This window comes from Panulirus ornatus, chromosome 57 (assembly GCF_036320965.1).
Source record: "Panulirus ornatus isolate Po-2019 chromosome 57, ASM3632096v1, whole genome shotgun sequence".
NCBI lineage: Eukaryota > Metazoa > Arthropoda > Malacostraca > Decapoda > Palinuridae > Panulirus > Panulirus ornatus.
Window position 1 is genome coordinate 25,689,840 of NC_092280.1, and position 23,319 is coordinate 25,713,158.

Below are 23,319 nucleotides of genomic sequence, written 5' to 3' on the forward strand. Positions count from 1 at the left end.
GGCATCTTTGGGGAGGAGCGTTCGGTGATCCATCCATCCATCACGTTATTGCCGACAGCTTTATTTTTTTTTTTGTCTGGTCGTTGGGTGGGATGCCAAATGTTATTTGCTATTTAGCTACAGTCCTTTTTTTTTTTTTCATAGTGGATGCTTAATTGTGAGGTCCAAATGTGTAATGCCTTGAGATCTCTCCATAGACATTGTAAAAGGCGCCTCCATCCTGGATAGCTTTTAATTCCCGTGTGTCCAACTGTTTGCTTCGTGGTTCGCCATTCCGTTCTTATCAGCTATGGCGTCCTGTAGCGTAGACCCTTCTTTTTTTTTCCCCCCTTCTAAGTCTCTTTCCACATTAAGAAGTACAGCACACTTCTTTGCCCACTCCATCCACGCTGTTCCTTCTTCCAGTCATCTCGAGTGGTCTGTCTCGAGTGTTTCAGCATACTGCTCCAGTATTTAGGACGGGATGCCATTAGGGTCGCGCTCCTTAAAGTGATCTAGTTCCTACAGTGCGCTCGTACAGGGCTCGTTCATCAGCCTGAATGCATTTCGTGGTGTGGTGTCGCCTGCATTGCACACTGGTTGTTGGCATGCTTGCTTGCTCGCGTTGTACCCACTAGCAGGCAGAGTCCACTTTATATGTATATATATATATATATATATATATATATATATATATATATATATATATATATATATATATATGTGTGTGTGTGTGTGTGTGTGTGGCTTACAATTGGTGATTCATTATATATGTATTTTTCATAAAAGTCTTCGTCATTGTGATCTTGATACAGTCATTCTCGTGGTTCCTTAGTGAATTAAGTGCCTGCAGGGGAGCGGTGAAGAACAGACACGCTTAAGACTGTGTAAAGCGCTGGGAATATTACCTTTCCCAGAGACGTGAGACATTGATGATTATGTCAACTCGTAGTATCACTATAAGTCTTTGGATCCTAAGGGAAAGAGGAAGGAAGTGGCATTAAAGTTAGAAGGGATTCATGTACTTTGAAGAATGATCCGTCCTTTTGTAGGAGGGAAGAGAGACACGTGTGTGTGTGTGTGTGTGTGTGTGTGTGTGTGTGATGAACGAATTATGAAAGGGAAAGGAAGGCTGTTTACCGTGTGCTCGCTGCTTCTATAATGACGGGTGTGTGCGTCAGTCCGTAGTCAAGTCATTCAGTCGGATCCCGGGGAGCTCGGCCGCCCGATAACTTAGTTACCCTCCCACGCGCCCCAGGGGATGTTTGAGGGGTAGGGGAGGGTTTACTTCGTTACTTTCCCTCCCCTCTCTCTCCCTCCCCCCGTCCTTGGATGGGTAGGCTGGGTATCATTTTAACCCCAGGAGGAAATATAGATCGTAAGCTTTCCCCTGCGCTCCAGATAATACTCGGACTTCATTGTTATATATATTTTTTTTTTTTTTTTTTTTTTTTATACTTTGTCGCTGTCTCCCGCGTTTGCGAGGTAGCGCAAGGAAACAGACGAAAGAAATGGCCCAACCCCCCCTCCCCATACACATGTACATACACACGTCCACACACGCAAATATACATACCTACACAGCTTTCCATGGTTTACCCCAGACGCTTCACATGCCTTGATTCAATCCACTGACAGCACGTCAAACCCTGTATACCACATCGCTCCAATTCACTCCATTCCTTGCCCTCCTTTCACCCTCCTGCATGTTCAGGCCCCGATCACACAAAATCTTTTTCACTCCATCTTTCCACCTCCAATTTGGTCTCCCTCTTCTCCTCGTTCCCTCCACCTCCGACACATATATCCTCTTGGTCAATCTTTCCTCACTCATTCTCTCCATGTGCCCAAACCATTTCAAAACACCCTCTTCTGCTCTCTCAACCACGCTCTTTTTATTTCCACACATCTCTCTTACCCTTACGTTACTTACTCGATCAAACCACCTCACACCACACATTGTCCTCAAACATCTCATTTCCAGCACATCCATCCTCCTGCGCACAACTCTATCCATAGCCCACGCCTCGCAACCATACAACATTGTTGGAACCACTATTCCTTCAAACATACCCATTTTTGCTTTCCGAGATAATGTTCTCGACTTCCACACATTTTTCAAGGCTCCCAAAATTTTCGCCCCCTCCCCCACCCTATGATCCACTTCCGCTTCCATGGTTCCATCCGCTGACAGATCCACTCCCAGATATCTAAAACACTTCACTTCCTCCAGTTTTTCTCCATTCAAACTCACCTCCCAATTGACTTGACCCTCAACCCTACTGTACCTAATAACCTTGCTCTTATTCACATTTACTCTTAACTTTCTTCTTCCACACACTTTACCAAACTCAGTCACCAGCTTCTGCAGTTTCTCACATGAATCAGCCACCAGCGCTGTATCATCAGCGAACAACAACTGACTCACTTCCCAAGCTCTCTCATCCCCAACAGACTTCATACTTGCCCCTCTTTCCAGGACTCTTGCATTTACCTCCCTAACAACCCCATGTCTTGTTTTGCTCTTCAGTCTCCCTCCCCATCTTCCCTCACTTCCTCCTCCTCCTCTAGCTGGACGAGATGCGCGGTGACGTGTGGCCCGTGTCGGGCGGCTGCAGCTACCGAAGGCAGCAGCCTTGCAGCTGTGTCCTCAACATAAAGATCTTGGCAACGGCTGCCCTTGTACAGTAGTGCCCACACACACACACACACAGTGTACGCTGTCGCTCTGAAATCCTCTGGCGCACACACACACACACACACACACACACACACACACACACACACACACACACACACACACACACACACTCACACACACACACACCATGTACGTAATGCAGGCAAGTAGGCTGTGGCTTCCAGCAGCCTGGTAGACCACACGACCCCCCAATCCTGCAGCCTAGAACTGGACCAGCTCAGGCTGTGGAGAGTGAGGACAGAGAGAGAGAGAGAGAGAGAGAGAGAGAGAGAGAGAGAGAGAGAGAGAGAGAGACAGAGAGAGAGAGAGAGACCCGAAGACTTTACATAGATATTCACCTGGAAAAGCCACAATAGAGCTAATTAAGGAATCTGAAAATGTAGTTTAATAGGGCCAGAGAAGTCATTAGTCAACACAAGTCCTCTGTCTTTCTGCGTTTAGATTGTGTTTGGTAATTTTCCCTCTATGTTTTCAGCTTATGTCTTTAGTTCATTCAATAAAACACGTTATTATATGAATAGAAGCAAATGGCGTATATGTGAGGAAACTGCTAAGTTGAAATTTTAAGCAAGAAATGAAATTCTGGATATTTAGAATTTGAAGCTGTTTTGAACGCAACGTTACGGCTCATTTTTTTTTTTTTTTTTTTTATGTTGAAGGCTCCAGTCACGGAGGGAAGTTCACATCATCAAGGCTGGGCCCTAGCTAATCAGGCCCACCATTAAGGAGAGATTGCAGCTCTCAACACCTATCAGGCCCACCATTAAAGACCTATTGCACCCCCAATGGCTACGGGCCTTAAAAGGAAGGTTGAAGTGACCCGCATGCCTAAAGGTTCAGGTGGTGAGAAACAGCTTCTGGGGTCAAGCTAAGGAGAACACTGTCCTGGTACATTGGAAGTGTGTGTGTGTGTGTGTGTGTGTGTGTGTGTGTGTTGGGGAACCAATTTGGGTTCTTCCTGAGGTAGCACGACCTTTTGTTTCGCCTCGTCAAGGATTACGGTAATTTAGCGGGAGTGTGGCCCTCTTCCGTTAGTGGAAAACGCTTAATATCTACCGGGGGGGTGGGGGGGGAGCCCGCCAAAAAAAAATCCTAGGGACAACTTCCCCCTAAAAAATGAATCCTGGGACAACTTCACCAAAAATAAGAATAAATAAAGAATAGACGTATAGCCCGGGGACAATTCCCGTCCTTTCCCCCAGAAAAAAAAGGAAACAGAAAAAAGAAAATACAGTTCTTGAGGACTAATTTGTGATTTGTTTACTTCGCTGGCGTTCACTCCTCCAGGCTGCTGACGGTGGCTGCCGGCCGGGCGGGATGAACGTTACGAAAGTGGAAATTCAAATTAACTTCAGTATTTACCTTCTTTTTATTTCATTTACTTGTGTCTTCTTAGTTTTTCCTATATCTCTTATTTCTCTCTCACCCGAGTTGGCCTTAAGTGGAGCATGTTTTACCCCGTTGATCATCAACCAAGTAACGAAGTCTATATAAATTCATTTTCTGTATATATTTTTTATACCCCTACATAGACGTTATGACTCTTGGGTATGATGGCTTAACCCACGTACTGGAATGGACTGAAGTGAACAAAATTAATTGGATTTTTCAAATAGGAGTGGATTTTGGATTTTTTTTCATATTTCATCCTAACACCCGATCTTTGATATTTTATGTTTTGTTCTTAACGTTCACCAACATATTTATCGAATACTTTCTCATTTCCTATTTACTATAATTAGGCATTAACGTTTGTTTGTGGTTTCAGCAACTCATTTTGATTGTAATTAAGAGGCAGATTTTTCTTTTTTTGTGTGTGTGGGGGAAGCCATTGGCAGTTAAATATAATGTTTTTGGAATATTTTGATCAGATATGCATGCATTAACTTCTAATTAAGAAGACTTTGAATGGCACGGAGCATTTTTTGGCAACGTTTGTATAGGAACTGGTACTGTGACTACGACCCAGGTTAGTGAGGTACACGTTGTCTTCAGGCACATGACAGTGGATTAAAGATTTTTGGTGTGTCAGTGAGGCGAGATGATGGAGGGGATAGGTACAGTGGCGAGGAGATGGAAGATGGGGGATGGTGGGTTTAGTCACTGCAGTAAATTGTGTGGGAATGTTGAGTGGGTAGAATACATTGACAGTGGCAGTTCAAGATGTGGGTTCTATCATTGCTTAGTGCTGCCATCTGCTGATGTTTAAATTACTTGCCCTCGTGCTTGAGAAGTTATTACTGGTGAGTGCAGCCTCCTCGTGTGTTAGCTCTGTAAGCGTCCCATTTAAGGGTTGTTAATTTTAGGGGCGCCACACTTCGCTTTAAGAGTTCTCTCCCTCGTTACAGACACCCCTCCCATCCTCCCGTCAAAAGCAACATGCTCTCGTAAGAATCTGTTGATGAATGGAGAACGCTCGAGTTGAAGCGACATGTTTCACTTTCAGGATTTTTGCTTCCCGCAACTTTCGATGATGTTTATTATACCTGATCACTTCCCTCCCTTGTCAGGAACTGGGACACGCTGGAGACAAACATATTAAGAGACTAAAACTAAAGAGCTGCTCTTGAAAGTGACCTCCAGGTTTACATGTTTAAGATAATGCCTTCAAGAATATGCTTGCAGACCTTGAGCTCGCCCCCGTTGTTTCTAAGAGTATAATAAGTTTTCCCACCTGAAATTGTGATAAATTCCTATGAACAGGGCGGCATTATGGCCAGACTGGCGTAAGCTAACTAGACTTGTACTTGCTGGATGATGAATAGCATGTTACTAAAGACTTTGGCGTGAAAGTCGTCTCTTGAATGTGACCCAGTGTAAGCATTAGAAAAAACTAGTCTTTAATTAAAGCTTATATATAATGTCAGGTCAGCAAAATACATGGTATGGATTAGATTGCATGATAATGGGTCGAATGTCAAAGGTGACACGCATGGTGAATTGGTTGGAGTTTCTCGCGCTTACGAACGAACATGAAGTCCCTCCAGCACATAAGCCCCAGTCTGTCAAGCTGCCAAGGATGTGAAAAATTACCTGCTGGTGTTGATGATTAAGCTCCTTTGGTTGCTCTGAGCAAGAAGGAGGCGCTATACAGTCCTCGTTTTGAAATCTACTAGTTGCTCGGTTTAAAGTGATGGTGTAGTAAATAATCGTGTTCCTAGGAAGTGGTTGGCCAGACTAGTTCCGTCCGGGACTGTCGCCAGTGCCCTAACTTTTCCGTACCGCATTCAGTCCTCTGTGCATTTCGGGGTCCCTCGTGGCATGCATGATGTAGGTTCTTTGCTGGTGGTGGAAGGTAAGAAGGTAACGTATATGTCTTGTCATTAGGTAATATGTTGGATGGCCTTGTGCAGCTGTGCAATTTTACCTCATAGCTGCCGAAATTATATTTTGATCTTCACTTCAGTAACTCCCGTTTCTATTACACAGAATCATCCTTACATTATTAAACACTTATTTTTTAGGTGGTTCGATGATGGTGCAACAAGTAAGTCATGTTCCTAAGAAAAATGTATTGAAATGATATTGCGATTTTCTTAATTCATTTCAGAAGAGTAACAAGTCGATTGGTTGGTACGTTGCTGTTATTTTGTTTTAGGCCTTTGTACTACCAGGGTTATTTAGGCTGTCAGCGTCGTTATAACCACCTGTCGGAATATCTGGAGTACCTTCAAGTTTTCAAGATAATTGAAAAACCTTGTACGTTTTCCACTTCATATGTGGCCCTTGGCTGGTCAGTACTTCCGTTAGCTATGCAGTGTGCAATTTTCATTTTCATATTTTATCGTTCCAGCCGCTAATATCCACCTGTCTTTAGTACAGGTTGTTTGATCACGAAATGCGTCGAGTAATTAGGAATGTCTTGCATGGGAGGAGAGAGAGAGAGAGAGAGAGAGAGAGAGAGAGAGAGAGAGAGAGAGAGAGAGAGAGTAAGCTGTTGCTTTTGGCTTATCGTTGAAACGTTGCTAGGCAGTGGGGAGAGGCCGTAATCTCCGGGATGAGTAACGTTCAACCCTCACGCAACCATTGCACTACTAACCCACACATTGATTGTACCCAGAAATGCAGACCGTAACGTATATATATATATATATATATATATATATATATATATATATATATATACCCGAATTTAGTGCATATGAACATACTCTCATTGATATGTGACTGCTCACCTGCAGTCATAGCTCCAGCTCAGTTTAACATTATTCTAAGTTTTCAGTAAGACAAGAGCTGTCTGTGGTGGTTGTTATTTAGAAGCTAATAGTGTTAAGAACAGAAATAATACATCTGGAGTAGATGATATTATTATAGATATTTACATATACTCATATGGAATTAAGCAGTTCAGGTGCAAAGGAAAAATGATTTAATGCAAATAGAATTGATGCATAACAAAGTTGCTGTGATTAATAAAACTCGGGACTTAAATGCAGAGTTGTTTCAGAATCATTTTACACCCTCTGAATTGGGGTTGCTTGTTTCAGTGTTTTACTGGCTAGACTGGGTACATTTTCATACCATACAGCCTGTTTGTTAAAATTTTAAACCCTTTTTAGGTACTGGTTATCCTTTTTTCTGAACTTTTTAGATGAAATGCTTGACCATTTTAGGATTTCTAGGACGTCAAAGATAAATTGATCTATTCTTGTTTATTTCAGGAAGCTGTGCGTGAGTGTGAACGTCGTGTTGTGACACCAGAAGATGCAGATGACCTCAGCCCTATGCCTACACACATAACCACAAGTAAAACACGTCGAGGAGCAATCTCTGCTGAACCTCTCTCAGAAGATGATGCCACGTCTTATGTTAAAAAGGTATAACATCAATTCTGAATTTTTTCTCGTTTTATAGTTTAACCTTATTCTTGCAGTTAAACCCCTGAAAATGAGTTATTGACATTTGTGACCATCAATATATCTTGTGTACATACACACTGGGACTACTACTGCTCTTACGACTAATAATAATTAGATTTAATCAAATGAATATCAAGATGTGCTCAAAAAAGATATAAAGACAATTGTAGTGCAGTGTCTATGGGTTCATATGGGTATGTACCAGTAAAATTGTTCTCATCTGTTTAAGCAAAAGAATTAATAGTTTTCATCTGGAAGTGTGCAACAAGAACCAATATTTTTCATAACTGCACATTTCCATTTCTACAGCAGATTTTTATGCAAACATCATTTGTATGGTTGAGATAGGAGGGAGGGAATTACCTATTTGAGTCCATAGGTTTATTTTGGATCCTGAGGTCCTGTGACATTGTGAAGTACATTTGAAGATATATCATCTGGCTCGTTTTTATCAGGTCCCAGTTTCATATTAATACAAATCATTTGACCTTTTCCTTACTGTTCGTTTGTTTCCCTCTCACTTCAACTGCTTTACTGTTTTAGCTACTTGTCAATTCCTTATGAATTTACTAACATGATATATGTATGTAAGGTTTAGAATTTTTATCGTAACTCTTTGTGTTTTTCAGGTGGTACCAAAAGACTACAAAACGATGGCAGCCTTACAGAAAGCTATCGGAAAAAATGTTCTCTTTGCCCACTTAGACGAGAATGAACGGTCAGATATTTTTGATGCTATGTTTCCTGTTAATGCCTTGCCAGGAGAAGTAATTATACAACAGGGAGATGAGGGAGACAACTTCTACATCATTGACCAGGGAGAGGTTGAGGTAAGATATTACACATTTCAAAAAGGTATGAACTTTTAAGGTGATTCATTGAAAGGGGTCAGTTGTATTTAAGTTTTAAACTCAGGTACCCAGTAACCAACTAGACCTAGGGAAAGATGAACAAATGGGTTCATTTTGGCGTGACTGCCATGCTCAAGATTCAAGCACAAGCAAGCCCAGGCGTGAATTCATAGTCAGCACTGCTAACATTTATACCATGGCTCTTATACTCTCTTGACTAGATGTATGAAGATCACCCATTGATTAATCTTTAGAAAATGGGTTGCTTTCATAGATTTCCCCACCCTTGCATGTGCAAAAACCAAAGAAAAGGGAACTGAAATACCATATGACATTGGTTGCCATCCCCATAGTGTATATCATACGATGTAGGCTGCCATATAAAAGGTTTAAGGCTGGTAAAATTGTGTTGAATATGAGAGTGTATGAAGAGATTATAAATTTACTGCTCTTCCCATACTTTTTCTCCTTATCAGTCCATTGGTGTCTGTTGTTCCTTTCATTTCACTTTTCCTTGTGAAGGCTTTCATCTGCCGACTTTTTATTGAAAACTCCTCCAGACTCTGTATTTGAAAAAAATCTTTTTCTACTTTGCATTTTTTTTTTATTTGAATTACCTTATCCAACAGATTTTTGTAAACGGTGAACATGTGACCAGCATTAGTGATGGGGGAAGTTTTGGTGAACTAGCTCTTATCTATGGTACCCCAAGGCAAGCAACAGTGAAGGCAAATGCAGATACCAAGCTGTGGGGTATTGACAGAGATTCTTACAGACGGATCCTAATGGGCTCTACAATAAGGAAACGGAAAATGTATGAGGAATTCTTGTCTAAAGTATCCATTCTGGGTGAGTAGAAATCTTTTTCACTCCATCCTTCCAACTCCTTGTTCCTTCCACTTACTTAAGTCCTTTTTTGTCAGCATTTCCTCTCTTATTCCCACCATATGTCCAATCCATTTCACTCTCTTCAGCTCTTTCAGACAAACTTTTCATTACCACTCCTCTTTCGTATCCTTTTCATTACTTATTTGATCAAACCACCACACAACACATATTGTTCTCAAACATATAATTTCCAATATACTCATCCTCGTCTGTATCCCTTGCCTGGCATACATTGAATATTGTCAAACATATCCATTTTTTGCCCTCCCATCATTTTTCTATAGAATATTCAAGAAAATTTTCTGGCTCTGTTGCTGCTGCCCTCTTCTTAAAATTGTTGACATGCTAAACATCTTTATGTATATCAAGTTAGAGAAATGTAAATTTTGTAGTGTTTATATTAGATATGTATGTAACAAATTTCAGTTTTTTCTTGTTATTACAAGAAAACTGTCTTTCAGTCATAAATTACCTTTTCCTTCAGAATCACTGGACAAATGGGAGCGTTTAGTTGTAGCTGATGCTCTTGAGCCTGTGTCCTTTGAATCTGGGTCTACAGTTGTACGACAAGGAGAAGCTGGAGATGACTTCTACATTATTGTGGAAGGAACTGCAGTCGTCATGCAGGCTCGCACCCCAGCTGATGAACCCGTAGAAGTTGGCAGGCTTGGCACTTCTGATTATTTTGGTAAGAAGAATTAATGTTAATTTTTACATATTGATGAAATATTACTTGTTCAGAGACTTTTAACTAAAAACATGAGTTCTTGTTAACTAAAAACATGAGTTCTTGCTTGGTTAGGAAGACAAACTGTAATGTTTTGTTAGTAAAATGTGCTCTCCTCTTTTGCACTCTATGTATCACTTGTGATTTAACTTTTAGACTTCATTCCTATAATTCTTTTATGTATTGCATACAGTTAGGTTTTCCTCTTTTAAGATTTTTAATTAATTTATTCCTGTAAAGAGTAACATTCATATTCTTTGGCTTGTGGGAGCTTTTGCATTTGTCTTCCCTTCTAAAATTCTCTTAACCACCATCACCATCTTTACTACATAATTGTTTCACATGATTATATGACTTTGGGCAGCCTCTCTGTCTCTTTCCTTCCCTCTTCAGTCCTTATTTACACTTTCTTCAGTAATAAAGGTCATTTGCTTGTACTTCACAAATCCTATTTGTACATCATTCCAAAGTACCTAATCATTGCCTGTAATTCTTTAGTGAATCAGTTTAATTAGTGTCATCTGCATTATGAGAGATCAGTCCTCAAAATCCTTTTAATTTTTTTTTTTTAACTACACATGAACTGGCATTGCTAGCTGAGTCAGCCTTTACATCTGTCTATACATACATTTTGTCATGACATCAGCATACTGCATCCAAATCATGCCTGTCTCTGTATCAATCACTGACTCCAATTTTATATTTATTTTTTATTATACTTTGTCGCTGTCTCCTGCGTTAGTGAGGTAGCACAAGGAAACAGACGAAAGAATGGCCCAACCCACCCACATACACATGTATATACACACACATTCACACATGCATACAATGTTACTGCTGGAAATATTGTGTAAGTGCGTAATTGCCTTTCATTGATATCCCTTTACATCACAGAGCACTTCACATTTCTAAGATGATAAAGGTTTCATCTTTACGACTTCATGCATACATCCTCATTGTTCTTCACTTGCTTATTAGTAATGAGTATCAGTCTCTCTCACTTCCGTACCTTGCATCAGGTCTGCTTACAGTAATCATTAAAACTACAATTTTTTTTTTTTTGTTCTTTATCAATCAGTATCAGAAACTTTAAGATCTCCCATTCTACATCAGGGTAGGGTGGATCAGGCAAAATGTCCACACCAAAATTCAGGCAGGTTACTGTAAATTCCTTGATCAGTACATCCCTTTTACTTTTGCAATCCCTCATACTGCCTTTTAAATTTTATGCTAATTTTGTTTCTCTCACAGTTAAACTATCTTGATTATTCCCTCAATATGTCTGCCCCTCCTTAAATGCTCCATTGTTTGTTTATTAGTAATTCCCTTCACAGCACTGTATTTCTTTTTAATTTCCTGACTGTTCATTCTAAAAACACTGAATTTCTCTGAAGAAAGCTTGTCATTGCTACACATAGTCAAATGTGCCATCTGTGCTGAAGCCAAGCTTTTCATAAGTGTTTGTATATGGCTTTTGTTAGAATTCCTCCTTTCCAGAAGCATATAACTTACATTATGAAGTAATGATTAGTTTTTCTACTCATTAAGTGTGAAGTTTTCAGAAATATTATTCCATTTAATCATTAGGTTTTTGTGATCTAAAATTTGCTTATTATATATCAGTTAACGAGTTTTTCTTCATTGCTACCATTTGTCTGTTGGTGTTTATTTTCAGTGAATAGTTAATTGTATCATTTGCCAAAGTGAATAGTTAATTGTATCATTTGCCATATAAAGAGCTGTAACTTTTATTTCATGCCCATGGTTATGCATAATTGACAAGATTACCAGTATTTTTGTATACTGGTATGGTCTACACTTACATGAATGAGGTTTGCTAATATGAAGAGTAACTGGTTTTCTATTTCGTATCTTGTTTGTATATTTTTTCATAGTATTTTGTAGTACCCCACATTGGTGAGATAATGCTTTAAACAAAGAACAGCCTCATTTGACAACGCCCACTCTCTACTTGCAGTGTATAATGCATTGAAACTAGATCCCCCCATCCAGTCAGACCCTGTAGACTATTCCATAGTTTTCCCATACCATTTTATATGCCCTGGTTTAGTTCATTAACCCATTTACCACATCATTTTATCCCTTGCACACCTCACACTCCTGAATATTTAGGTCCCAGTAGCTTAAAGCCTCATTTACTTCATACTTCCATATCCCTCACAGTTCTCCATTATCCTTTTCTCTCTTCACACCAAACACATATTATATCTTAATCGGTCTCTTTAGTTCATCCCCTGCATGTGTCCAAAACATTTCAGCTCACCATAAAATGGGCTGCAGTACTTTAGTGATAATTGCAGTATGCTGTAGTTGTCTTAATGAAAATTATTTATTCATTTATTATAATTTGTTGCTGTCTCCTGCATTAACGAGGTAGCGCAAGGAAACACGAAAGAATGGCCCAACCCACCCACATACACATGTATATACATACACGTCCACACACGCAAATATACATACCTATACATCTCAACGTATACATATATATACTCACACAGACATATACATATATACTTTTTCTTTCTTTTAAACTATTCGCCATTTCCCGTGTTAGCGAGGTAGCGTTAAGAACAGAGGACACATGTACATAATTCATACTGCCTGCCTTTATTCATTCCCATCGCCACCCCGCCACACATGAAATAACCACCCCTTCCCCCGCATGTGCGCGAGGTAGCGCTAGGAAAAGACAACAAAGGCCACATTCGTTCACACTCGGTCTCTAGCTGTCATGTATAATGCAGCGAAACCACAGCTTCCTTTCCACATCCAGGCCCCACAGAACTTTCCATGGTTTACCCCAGACACTTCATAAGCCCTGGTTCAGTCCATTGACAGCACATCGATGTTCAGGCCCTGATCGCTCAAAATCTTTTTCACTATTTTTCAGGTGAGATTGCACTTCTTTTGGATAGACCCCGAGCTGCCACAGTTATAGCGGATGGCTCTCTGAAGTGTGTCAAGTTAGATAGGGCCAGGTATGTTTAAATATGATCCATGTGACAGGGAAAATTTATTTTGGCTGAGATTTGAAATTTTTACTGATGTTCTTCATGTATTGATGTATGAGTATTGTGTTCAGGTAGGTTTAGGGGTGCCTTTGACAAACATTCCTTGTGCCTCTGAACTTGCACATTTGTTCTGTTTCTGTTTAAAAACTAGAACTTTCCCTTCTTCTTGGAAGTATGCATTGACATCCTATCCCTAAGAAGGGTGACTATTAAACCATCTATCGTCCTGTTCCTTCAACATCTACCATTTCCATTTCCAAAAACCCTCCTGACCTTCGGTACCTTTAGACATCTTGAATTTCACTGTATGGCTTTTGTAAGGCAAGATCCATTGTTGATATTCATTTGTATCTTAATAGTGTTTGGTCATCATTGTTGAAAGATTTAGCAGAATCCTATGTAGTTGCCCATGACATATCCAAAACTTTTAACAGAGTCTTTAAACTCCCCTCTTTTGGCCTCCCTCCTCCACTTTGCCCTTCCATATCCAGCTTCCTCTCTGGCTGTCCTTTTTCCTACGCTTTTTCTCCTTTTTATTGTTTTCCTTTCCTCCACATCCTTCACTTATGCTCCTCTTCTCACTTGATCTGCATCTTGTCTTGACACAAGATCATCAATAAACTCAGACTTGGACAGTATATCTCGGTGGGTAGATGAAATCTGGTTAAGTTTAATGCTTGCAAGACCCAGTTTATGCCCATCTCTCTACTGAAAATTCCTCACAACTTTCCTCTCTCTTTTGATGGTTCTGTGATCTACCTCTAGACTCAGAGAATATATACTTAGTATTACTGTAATATCCATGCTGTCTTGGAAACTCCCACATTACAGAAATAGCAGAGGCTGCCTCTTAAGAAACTGGGAGCTCTGTTTAGATGTCAAAATTTTCTATTATTCCAAACTTGCTCTGTTTATACAAAGGATTGATCCTTCCTTGTATGAAGTACTGCTCTCACAAATGAGGCATTTCTGGCTCTGCATCCTTACTTGACAGAGTTGAGAAAAACATTCCAGCTAAAAAATTTTCCCTGGCTAACTTCAAAACTTGACTCATTTGCCTTGTGGTGCAGTGATGGTTTACTTTCCCTCCATTATAGTTATTACTGTGGATTTTGCTCCTGAGAGCTGGCTGCTTGTGTACCCCCATCACAAACTAGGCCATGCAATACTTGGCAAGCTGCTGCATCACATGGTTACTGTATGTCCATTGGCAACTCAAAGGTGGGCCATTCTGATAACTGTTTCTTTCTGTACACCTCAAAACTGTGGAACTCTCGACCTCATATTTTTTCCAATAACTATGACCTGGCTTATTTTCCAAGGTTTTTCATTTCCTCCAAAATATGTTGATACTTTCCCTTGCCTGTTTTTCCCTTTCTTTAACCTCTATATAATACATGAAGGCCTATCCTTGATATGGACTTAGAGTCCATGACTGGAGCCTATGTATTTTTTTTCTGCAAAATAATAGCTCAGTGATACAGGCATGGGGTACATTTCCAGATATGAATGTCACTAGAACGTGTGTGAAATTTTCTGCAGGCTAGACAGTCAGTGATGTATTATTGATGGAGACAGCACATAAATATAATGTAAAGTAACGTGAAAGAGTAATTTTTCTTTTTTAACACTACGAGTATAAATTACAATGTGCTTAATGTGACTTTTAAGATTGCTTTCTTTTAAGAAGATTGATTGTGGTGGATGGATTTTTTTTATTGTATATTTTCAAGCTAAAACAGCATGGGCAACTGAAGCCCCAATCAATACACCTCATTAATGTTACATACGTATCCTAGCCGCAGATGACACCCTTTTATCGACCAACCCCAAGGGTTGGATGAACAATAGGGTTGACTGAGGACTGACTGCTGCCCATAAATGTGTCAGTCAGGAATATTAAACTGCTACACCACATATTTTAGTGATTGTTAGTTGAGGTAATACATTCGAACTCATGAATAACAAATGAGACCAAAACTAAACTGCTTACAATTGCATTTCCAAGAAGTGAGGCAGTATGAACCAGTAGTTAGAGGGGCAGGTAAACCTTGTAAAAATCATCAATAAATATTGTTTATTTCGAACTCATGTTCATAATTATTGAAGTTCTGTAAGCTTCACCTTTAAGTGCTCAGGAACAGAATCAGCTTTAACAGAGGATAAAAGAAAATATTTGTGAATTCTATGCCTGACCCTCAAAATTTGTGAATATTTTCAGAATTATGTTTTCCAGTGATGATACCTCTGCATTAGATACACTTTGAGAACCAGCATAATGGTTGGTTGATTGGGGAATTAACAAGTGAATGTTTTGTAACTGGCTTTCCTACAGATTTTAGTTTGAAATGCTTTTCTATATGAATACAGTTGGTGTATTGACTGCCGTTGCACTTGTAAATTCACTGACAGTTTCTCAATGGGTTGTAAGAGCTCCATAGGAAAGTCGACTGAAAATTCACTGATTATTCATCTCCATCATTTACATTATTAAAACATTTATCATTTTCCGATGTAAAGTTGAGTGTACTTTGTGGTATTGTCAGATCCTAATATTTTGATTCAAGACTCGAGGAGACTTTTCATGAATTCTTAGAATTGCTTGAAGTTTGTTCTTTGTTTCATGAAGTTGGTGCATGAGAAGACTATGGATGTTACCTTAGTAATATTTAAAGATTTTGTGTACAAGGTTTGCTGATGTGTGATGTAGTGGAAGATAACCTGTGCAGCAGATGTATTTGTGTTCGAGAATGTCATTCCTTTTTTTATGCAGGTAAACAAAAACAAGCTTGAAGTGCTGCCTATCATAGCCTGAGCTCAGTTAATTGAAATACCATATAGTTTTACATGACCATGCCTCTGTAACATAAGGAATACATCTCAGTTGTTGTGTCTGTCATAATTTGCAGAGCTAGCATCTCTTTGGTAAAGTTGAACTCTACATTAACATTATGTACTAAAATTATTTCCTCTTTTATGTTTTCATCAGTATCAATGTCTATTAGTTTCTTTCAAAATTTTTGTTGTTCTCATCTTGTTTACCCCTCAGCACTCCATGACACTTTTACAGTTGCTTGTTTTGCTAAACAGAATTTTCCTTGAGTATCATTGCAAACATTTACATATTGCCTGCATTTATATTCATTTCATGAAAAATCTTTCTAAATGCCTGCACTATTATTTTGCAAATCAAGTTTTGCTGACATACAGTTCCACCACTTATAGCTGCCAATTTTTCCAGAATTTTATATACTCAGGATAAATATATACACAATATATATACACAATATTCATTTTGTAGTTTGTTTCATATGGTTGTATCACATGATCCTTGTAGCTCCCAGGAAAAAGAATTTTATTGTTATATGTCAACTTTCTACTTCTTTCAGGTTTGAACGTGTTCTTGGTAGCTGTGCTGACATTTTGAAGCGGAACATTGAGCAGTACAACTCCTTCATTGCACTTACAGTTTAGACTTCACATCATCTGCCACATAGCCCTTGTGTATGCAATCATGTAGGCTTTTTTGTGTGCAACTCTGCAATAGGCTCACATGTAAGCTGCTGTATACGCTCCTGTTTAGGTGCTGAAGTATGCTGTTTTGTAGGGCCTGAACACCAGTACAGGAACTTGGTTACAAAGGTGTGTACAGTTACGTAGGATTGTAAGTAGTCTTTTGTGTGCACAGATTTTGTAAACACCTACCACTGGTGAAAGGGATAGTACCTCCAACAACTAATCACTGGTGAGATAAATAGTATCACCCACCAGTGTGAGAGGGATAGTACCACTTTAAACTAACTGGTGAGAGGGATAGAGCACCTTCTACAGGGATAGTACCTCTCACCAATGGTGAAAAGGGTTTTCAACAAAGCACCCACCAGTGTAAGGCAGAGTACCAACTACTAGAGACAAGAGGGATAGTACTGACTAGCACTAGTGATGGCATAGTAGCACCTGGAACTAGTGAGAGGGCAGAACTACTTTCTGCTGGTGAGAGGGACAATATGTTTTATGACTGGTGAGAACAGCATTAGTGGTGGAGTAACGGTAGTGTAATTCTGTTGTAGTGGTCGTGGTTCTAGGGGCCATTTTGATATATAGAAAGCATGTTATTTAAAGCTACATACTGTTCACATATTAACATATATAATGCAGGATAATGACCAGCTTGATGTAGAGGTAAAGTAACTGTCAGGCTAATTGTTTTAAAGATGTAAGACCCTAAACAGAATTTGAAGGTCTTCTTGTATTAACAGCTCATGACATTCTTCATGTGTGACTTAGATAAAATAACTTAAGCAAAATATATTAGTGTCATGAAAGCGACCAAGCTTTTTCACATTGCATTACACCACCTTTGCCATTTTAGATCAAAATCACTCGGAAGACAGATTCGTTTTTATTGAGCTGCCAATAGTATTAAAGTATTTTGGTTCTCTTTCAGTGAAGAGAAATCATAGCTTCATATGTGATGCACCAAGCACTGTTCAAGAAAAATATTTTGATACACTGTGGTCTCAAATCTCACAAAATTTTATGTACATAGGATTTCATGATTTCTGTAGTTACCAGGTGCATAAGGTTTTGATGTTTGTAACAGAATGTGATATTCACAGCAGATAACTTTCATGCTGACTGGATAACAGTATGGAGTTGAGTTACATTTGGGCGTTGATCACATTTTCAAAATGCAAAAAATTCATGCGATAAATCTTTAAAATTAATACTTCACACAAATTCAATTGTAGGTATTGTAAAAGAAAAATGGTTTTAGTGGACATAGATAATTGATAAATGAAAAAAGTTTGAGCATGTTGCTGTTCTAGGTAATTCACTGCTTTTGTGAAATCCTTAGGAGGTCCATGAAGACTGTTAACAAGTATATATAGATAGGCAGAGTGGAGGAATTTTTGAATGGTAAATTCTGCAAGAAGTATATGCAGTTTTTTAGTAATAAAATTCTTTTGTAGTTGCAGTTCACTTAGTTACATAAAGGCCAAACGAAGCTTTATATACAGTGGCTCAGTATGTAGAATAATAGTGTACTTGTTACTATGATTTACTGGTCATGGTTCATTCTGGTTGTGGAAATGTTCACATCAAAGCATCCTTTTCTACATTCTTTGTTAATTGCTCGGAACAACATCAAAATTATCCATACTCATTGAAATTCTTAACTGAAAATGTAATTCGAGGGTGGTATTTCAATACATAAAAATGACAAACGTTGGAAAATAATCATTCTAGTTGAAGACCCATTTTTAGTAGGTACCACTATTTTCTCTTATCTGCATAACTTTCATGCATCCGAGTGAACCATTTTCAGTGTTTTGTTTCGTATAAATGCAGAGATGAATTTTGTTCATGCCACTCAGTGATACTAATAATAATTTGCAAATAAATTGGATTTAGACATCATCTTGATGTGTAGGTACTTATTGTTGGACTACAAATTTTGATTCATGAAATGTATAAGTAACACATAGTTGATTTAATTGATAAATGCTTTTCACAAGACTACCTGTTTGATGACTTGGATTGCCATTTGTTAATACCTCTGTCTTCTACTGAGTCACTTTCTATAAGAAGTAATTTTAGCTATCTCATCTCGTTTAACCATTGGTGTATTGTGCCATTTTGTGTAATTAGTCTGATTGCTTAATTTATGTATAGCTATTCATCTCTGATTAGATAGTAATGAACTCAATTAGAAATGTATAATGCTAAAGTGCTTGTTTGAAAAGTGTTTGAGTTACTTCATCTTTTTCAGTATTTAGTCTCACGCAAGCTGGCCATTCTTTGTTATTTTTACGTGAGGTAGTTCTCTTTATTATGTTATCAAAGATCATGGTAAGGACAGAATTCTTTGGTCTTTAGACTTATTGTTATCTGACAAATGTTAAGCCTAGAAGCACGAGCCTATAGATGTAGAAAATTTTTATTCACCTACATCGTTAGTAGAGTCATATTGAAAAGGGTATTATAAAGAAATAACTTATCAGATTCTATAACCTGTTATGAAAAATTCAGAATTTTTATGAAATTAACATTTTATGACTTTTGATATAATTTTGCTTCTAATCATCATGATGTAATATTGTAGATTGTAATGCATCTCCTGATGATTTGACTTTTAGTTTTATGGGTGCAAGTTCAGCTTTATTCAGGAGAAAGGCCCATACTTTCATTATTCAAAAAAAAAGCAAAAAATGTCAGTTCTCCAGCTTTTGTGTCATTTTGAGTGTTGGCATTTATGACTTGAAATTTGACAACATTTCAGAGTTTGCCAGGCAGGGAGCAATCTTTGTTGATGGCCAATGAGGTAAATCATCTTTGGGAAAAATATTTATACTGTACCTGAATATAATGGGAACAAGCAATGTGTAACTTTACATCTTCAGATATTCACAGTACCCAAACTGCAACTCTGATACTCTAACAAAGTTACATTTGCTACCACTGCTGTATTTAATTTCATGAAGAGGAAATATTGAAATTACCAAGAATTGCTTTATTTATGATTCGCTTTTTTACTAGAATGTACTTTTGAAAATATATTTGTGATAAATTTGTCATAATCTCATTGGTTGCAAAATTGACTAATTATTAAGATACTGGGATTAACAAATAATTATTAAGATATTGGGGTATATGGGAATACAAATTGATTTATATGTTGGAGATGCTTCATTACTATTATTAAATGACTTAAGAAATTCTGTGCTACAGCTTTCTGAATCACTTAGAGGTAGTATAGATGAAAAAGAATTATTACCCTAACCTGAATGTACCCTTCCTGCGTCCCCCTGCTGGGAAGGTGGACGCATAGAGTAGTGGCCGCTTGTGTCCTCATCTTGGGTAGAAGAGAGGAAGAATGAGGGAAGAATTGTTGCCAGCTGTTTTTAAAGTTATACCCTTGTGAGGAACTGGTAGTTTTTGCTTTACCTTAGAGTTTTCCTAAATGTAACTTTTTTCAAGTATAGCCAGTCAGTATTACAGAATTTCTTCTTTGAAGATTGCTTCAGGTAATGTAGACATTTTTGAGAAGTCTGTTAAATATAAGATTTAATTGCAAGATACTTTAAGCTGTATAGTCTCTGCAAAAAAAATATCCAATTACTGTTTGAAATAGGCATTCATGAATTGGGTTTTAATTGCATATGGTGGGAATATCTTATATATGGCAGTATGGTATATTTTTCAAAGTCAGACGATTTGCTTTGATGCCTCAATGTTACTACCAGGCAATAAGAATGGAGGGATACAACTTTTGCATGCAGTCCTTGTGTTTAGTGATACTTTCACTATTTCTGTTCTGGGTGATGTTTCCCTCTACCATAGAGTAAGTCTTAAGTAGTTGTACCATGAAAGAAAGGCTTGGAAGCAAGGGAAAGTATTGACAAGTGAAATTTCAAGACATTCTTGTAAGGTCAAGTTCACCATCGAGACACTTATTTTTCCTTCTAATGTCATATGCCTTCTTGAAAAGCAGGAAGGATAAGGTGTTGTTAAACCCATCTCTACCAGGTTATCAGTTACCTTACTGGTTTTCCTAGGTTGACAAGACCCACTTATTCAGGGAGGGAAGACATTACAGAAAATGTCTTGAAATCCTACTTGTTGACATTTTCTTGCTTCCAAGTAAGAATAAGGGCCTTTTCTTTCTAGAACTTCATAATACTCTTGGTCAGATATGGGGAAAAAATGTTACCTGGAATAGAAAAAAAAAAAAAATCACTAGTCACAAGGACAATGAGCAAAAGTTGCATCCCTCCAGTCTTAATCAATGTGGGAAGTCATGTCATGTGACTAATATGACTGTACCATGCTGCCATGATACATGCAGTATCCCAACATAAGCAAGTAATAGGCTTTGTTGCACAAACTTGACACATGAAAGCTTTGTCTTAAACTGTAATCGCTGGATTTTTTTTTTGTGTGTGTGTGTGGAGAGACTGATATGCATTGTGTTTGGTAGTGAGGAATAAAATTTGCCTTTACATATTTAGCTGAAACTGTACGATTTTTTGTTAGGTTGATGGAATGTATTCAGAAAACCAAAGTATACAGGAAAGATGCACTGTTAACTGGAGGATACATTGATATTACTCGATTTACTGATTTTGCATCTATTTTTACAACGCCCTATGCTGTTAATGTCCATTTTTCCTAAACTACCTGTATAATAGTTATTTAGATGTAATGTTTAAAGGAAATTTAGTTTTCATCTACACTACTTGGTATTTGTTACTAGTTATTAGGTATTGCACTAATGTATGTAAATTTATTAGTAATAGCATTCAGATTGCTCAACACTGGCACTGTCTTCCCTCACTCCTCTCATGCACACCCCTACAGGCTCCCTTTCCTCCTTACTGCTCCTGGTGAGTAGTAGGGGCTTCTGCGGCCAGTATGTGCACAAAAGTTTTTATGGCAAGAACTGCTGATCTGTACTTTCCCTTTTGAGTGCGTGTGTGTGTTTGTGTGTATAAAAGCTCAAAGCTTAACTTTATTCATGCATTTTAACTAAGTTCAGTACTGAAATGGTTGGGTTATATTACTGCTTACGAACAAAAACTGTTGAAGATAAAGTTGACAAAGGTTGAAGCTGTTGGAAGATACATATTTGATATTTAGCATTTATCTTCTAACTTATTCCTTTAATAGTGTCCTTAGCTTCCAATGTACCTTGTGCGGTTTTATGAGAAAATTATTAGTTCATGCAATTTTTTTGCATCTCATGTTTTCTCCTGAATTATTCAAATACTACTTGTTATTAGCATTGTTGATGAAAATTTTGTACTCTGAAGTACAAAAGAAATAAATGGGGTCTGGTGATTTGCCATGTTGTTATATTGTAAATGGATAACAATCAAGAATTTTTTTTAAATTTGTGGTGTTGTAGTGGGTGTATGTAAATGCACCTCAAATATAAGCTATATGTATTATGACAGTATCATTAATTGATTCACAGTACTCACACAGTTTTTCTTTAATTAATGGATGAAAACTTTTAGTACACATTCATTGCTAGTAAATTTTCTGATGTCAAGACACTTCTCACACTGTTTATTAGGAAAAGTTTGATTTAATATGTGGGCTATACACAGGTACAGAGTGCTGCAGGCTGTTATCTTAAAATGTAACTATACAAAAATTCGTGGGAAAATGCCATTTGATACAAAATAAATGTTCATTTTCGGGTATTCTGAAATTTCACATATATAGGCATACAGTAAAGGCTTTAGATTATTTAGTAATCCTGCAAATGTTTAACATGCTGTACATTGAACTGGTATATGAGCATTCAATAAGTCAGGTAGTTACTGTCTCTTAGCCTGAAACCAGTAATTATCTGTAGTTATTGCCCTGCATATTAGTTATAAAAATCATTAATGATCCAGTGTTAGAGTATTGTACATAGGTTTTTCTAAAACTTTCTTTTTCTCAAGATCTTGTATTTTAATATTAATTAATATCCATATTTACCTAACCGTGCCAAACAAAGACCATTACTTCTTTAGGAGCACCACAAATTATCACAAAAGACTGAAAAAGTAAACAATAAAAAAAAATGCATAAGTTCTTTTCTTCTCTGTAGGCTTTTGTGTCTGTCTTTATTTATGCTGCCAAATAAAGTTTGAGGTATGGATTGTTTTTCTTTACCTAATTTTCCTGTGCAAATACTGTTACATATTGAAGATAGACTAACCCTTTTTGGCCATTTTAACATTACTATGGGAGAAACCATAAATGTAACTATTTTTGTGTCTGTAGTAACTGGTAGGCAGTCATGACCAGGGAGGTATATTACCAGTATTACCTGCCAGGGTATTTGAGAGAGAGAGTGACAGCTGTGTAGTATCAAGCTGTACTTAGCCCATGCCTCACACATTCTGTTCACAAACATACAAAATCTCTGTCATGTATAACACAACAACACACCTCACACAGCTCATTCTTTGTTATTTATTTATTTATTTTGCTTTGTCGCTGTCTCCCGCGTTAGCAAGGTAGCGCAAGGAAACAGACGAAATAATGGCCCAACCCACCCACATGCACATGTATACATACCTATACATCTCAATGTATACATATATATACACACACGGACATATACATAATTCATAGTCTGCCTTTATTTATTCCCATCGCCACCTCACCACACATGGAATAACAACCCCCTCCCCCCCTCATGTGTGCGAGGTAGCACTAGGAAAAGACAACAAAGGCCCCATTCATTCATACTCAGTCTCTAGCTGTCATGTAATAATGCATT

General features: G+C 38.0%; 1 protein-coding gene across 8 annotated transcripts in view; it reads left to right on the forward strand.

Moving 5' to 3' along the window:
* Window positions 1-22,690, forward strand: part of Pka-R1 (protein kinase, cAMP-dependent, regulatory subunit type 1) — a 101,741-nt gene extending 79,051 nt beyond the window's left edge. For all 8 annotated transcript variants that reach the window (XM_071694821.1, XM_071694824.1, XM_071694825.1 and 5 more), the window contains 6 exons: window positions 7,342-7,497; window positions 8,169-8,369; window positions 9,020-9,239; window positions 9,763-9,966; window positions 12,917-13,004; window positions 16,427-22,690. In XM_071694821.1, the coding sequence (XP_071550922.1) occupies window positions 7,342-7,497; window positions 8,169-8,369; window positions 9,020-9,239; window positions 9,763-9,966; window positions 12,917-13,004; window positions 16,427-16,511 (954 nt within the window). In that variant the 3' untranslated portion in view covers window positions 16,512-22,690. The remainder of the gene's footprint in view (window positions 1-7,341; window positions 7,498-8,168; window positions 8,370-9,019; window positions 9,240-9,762; window positions 9,967-12,916; window positions 13,005-16,426) is intronic.
* Window positions 22,691-23,319: the final 629 nt, after the last annotated feature.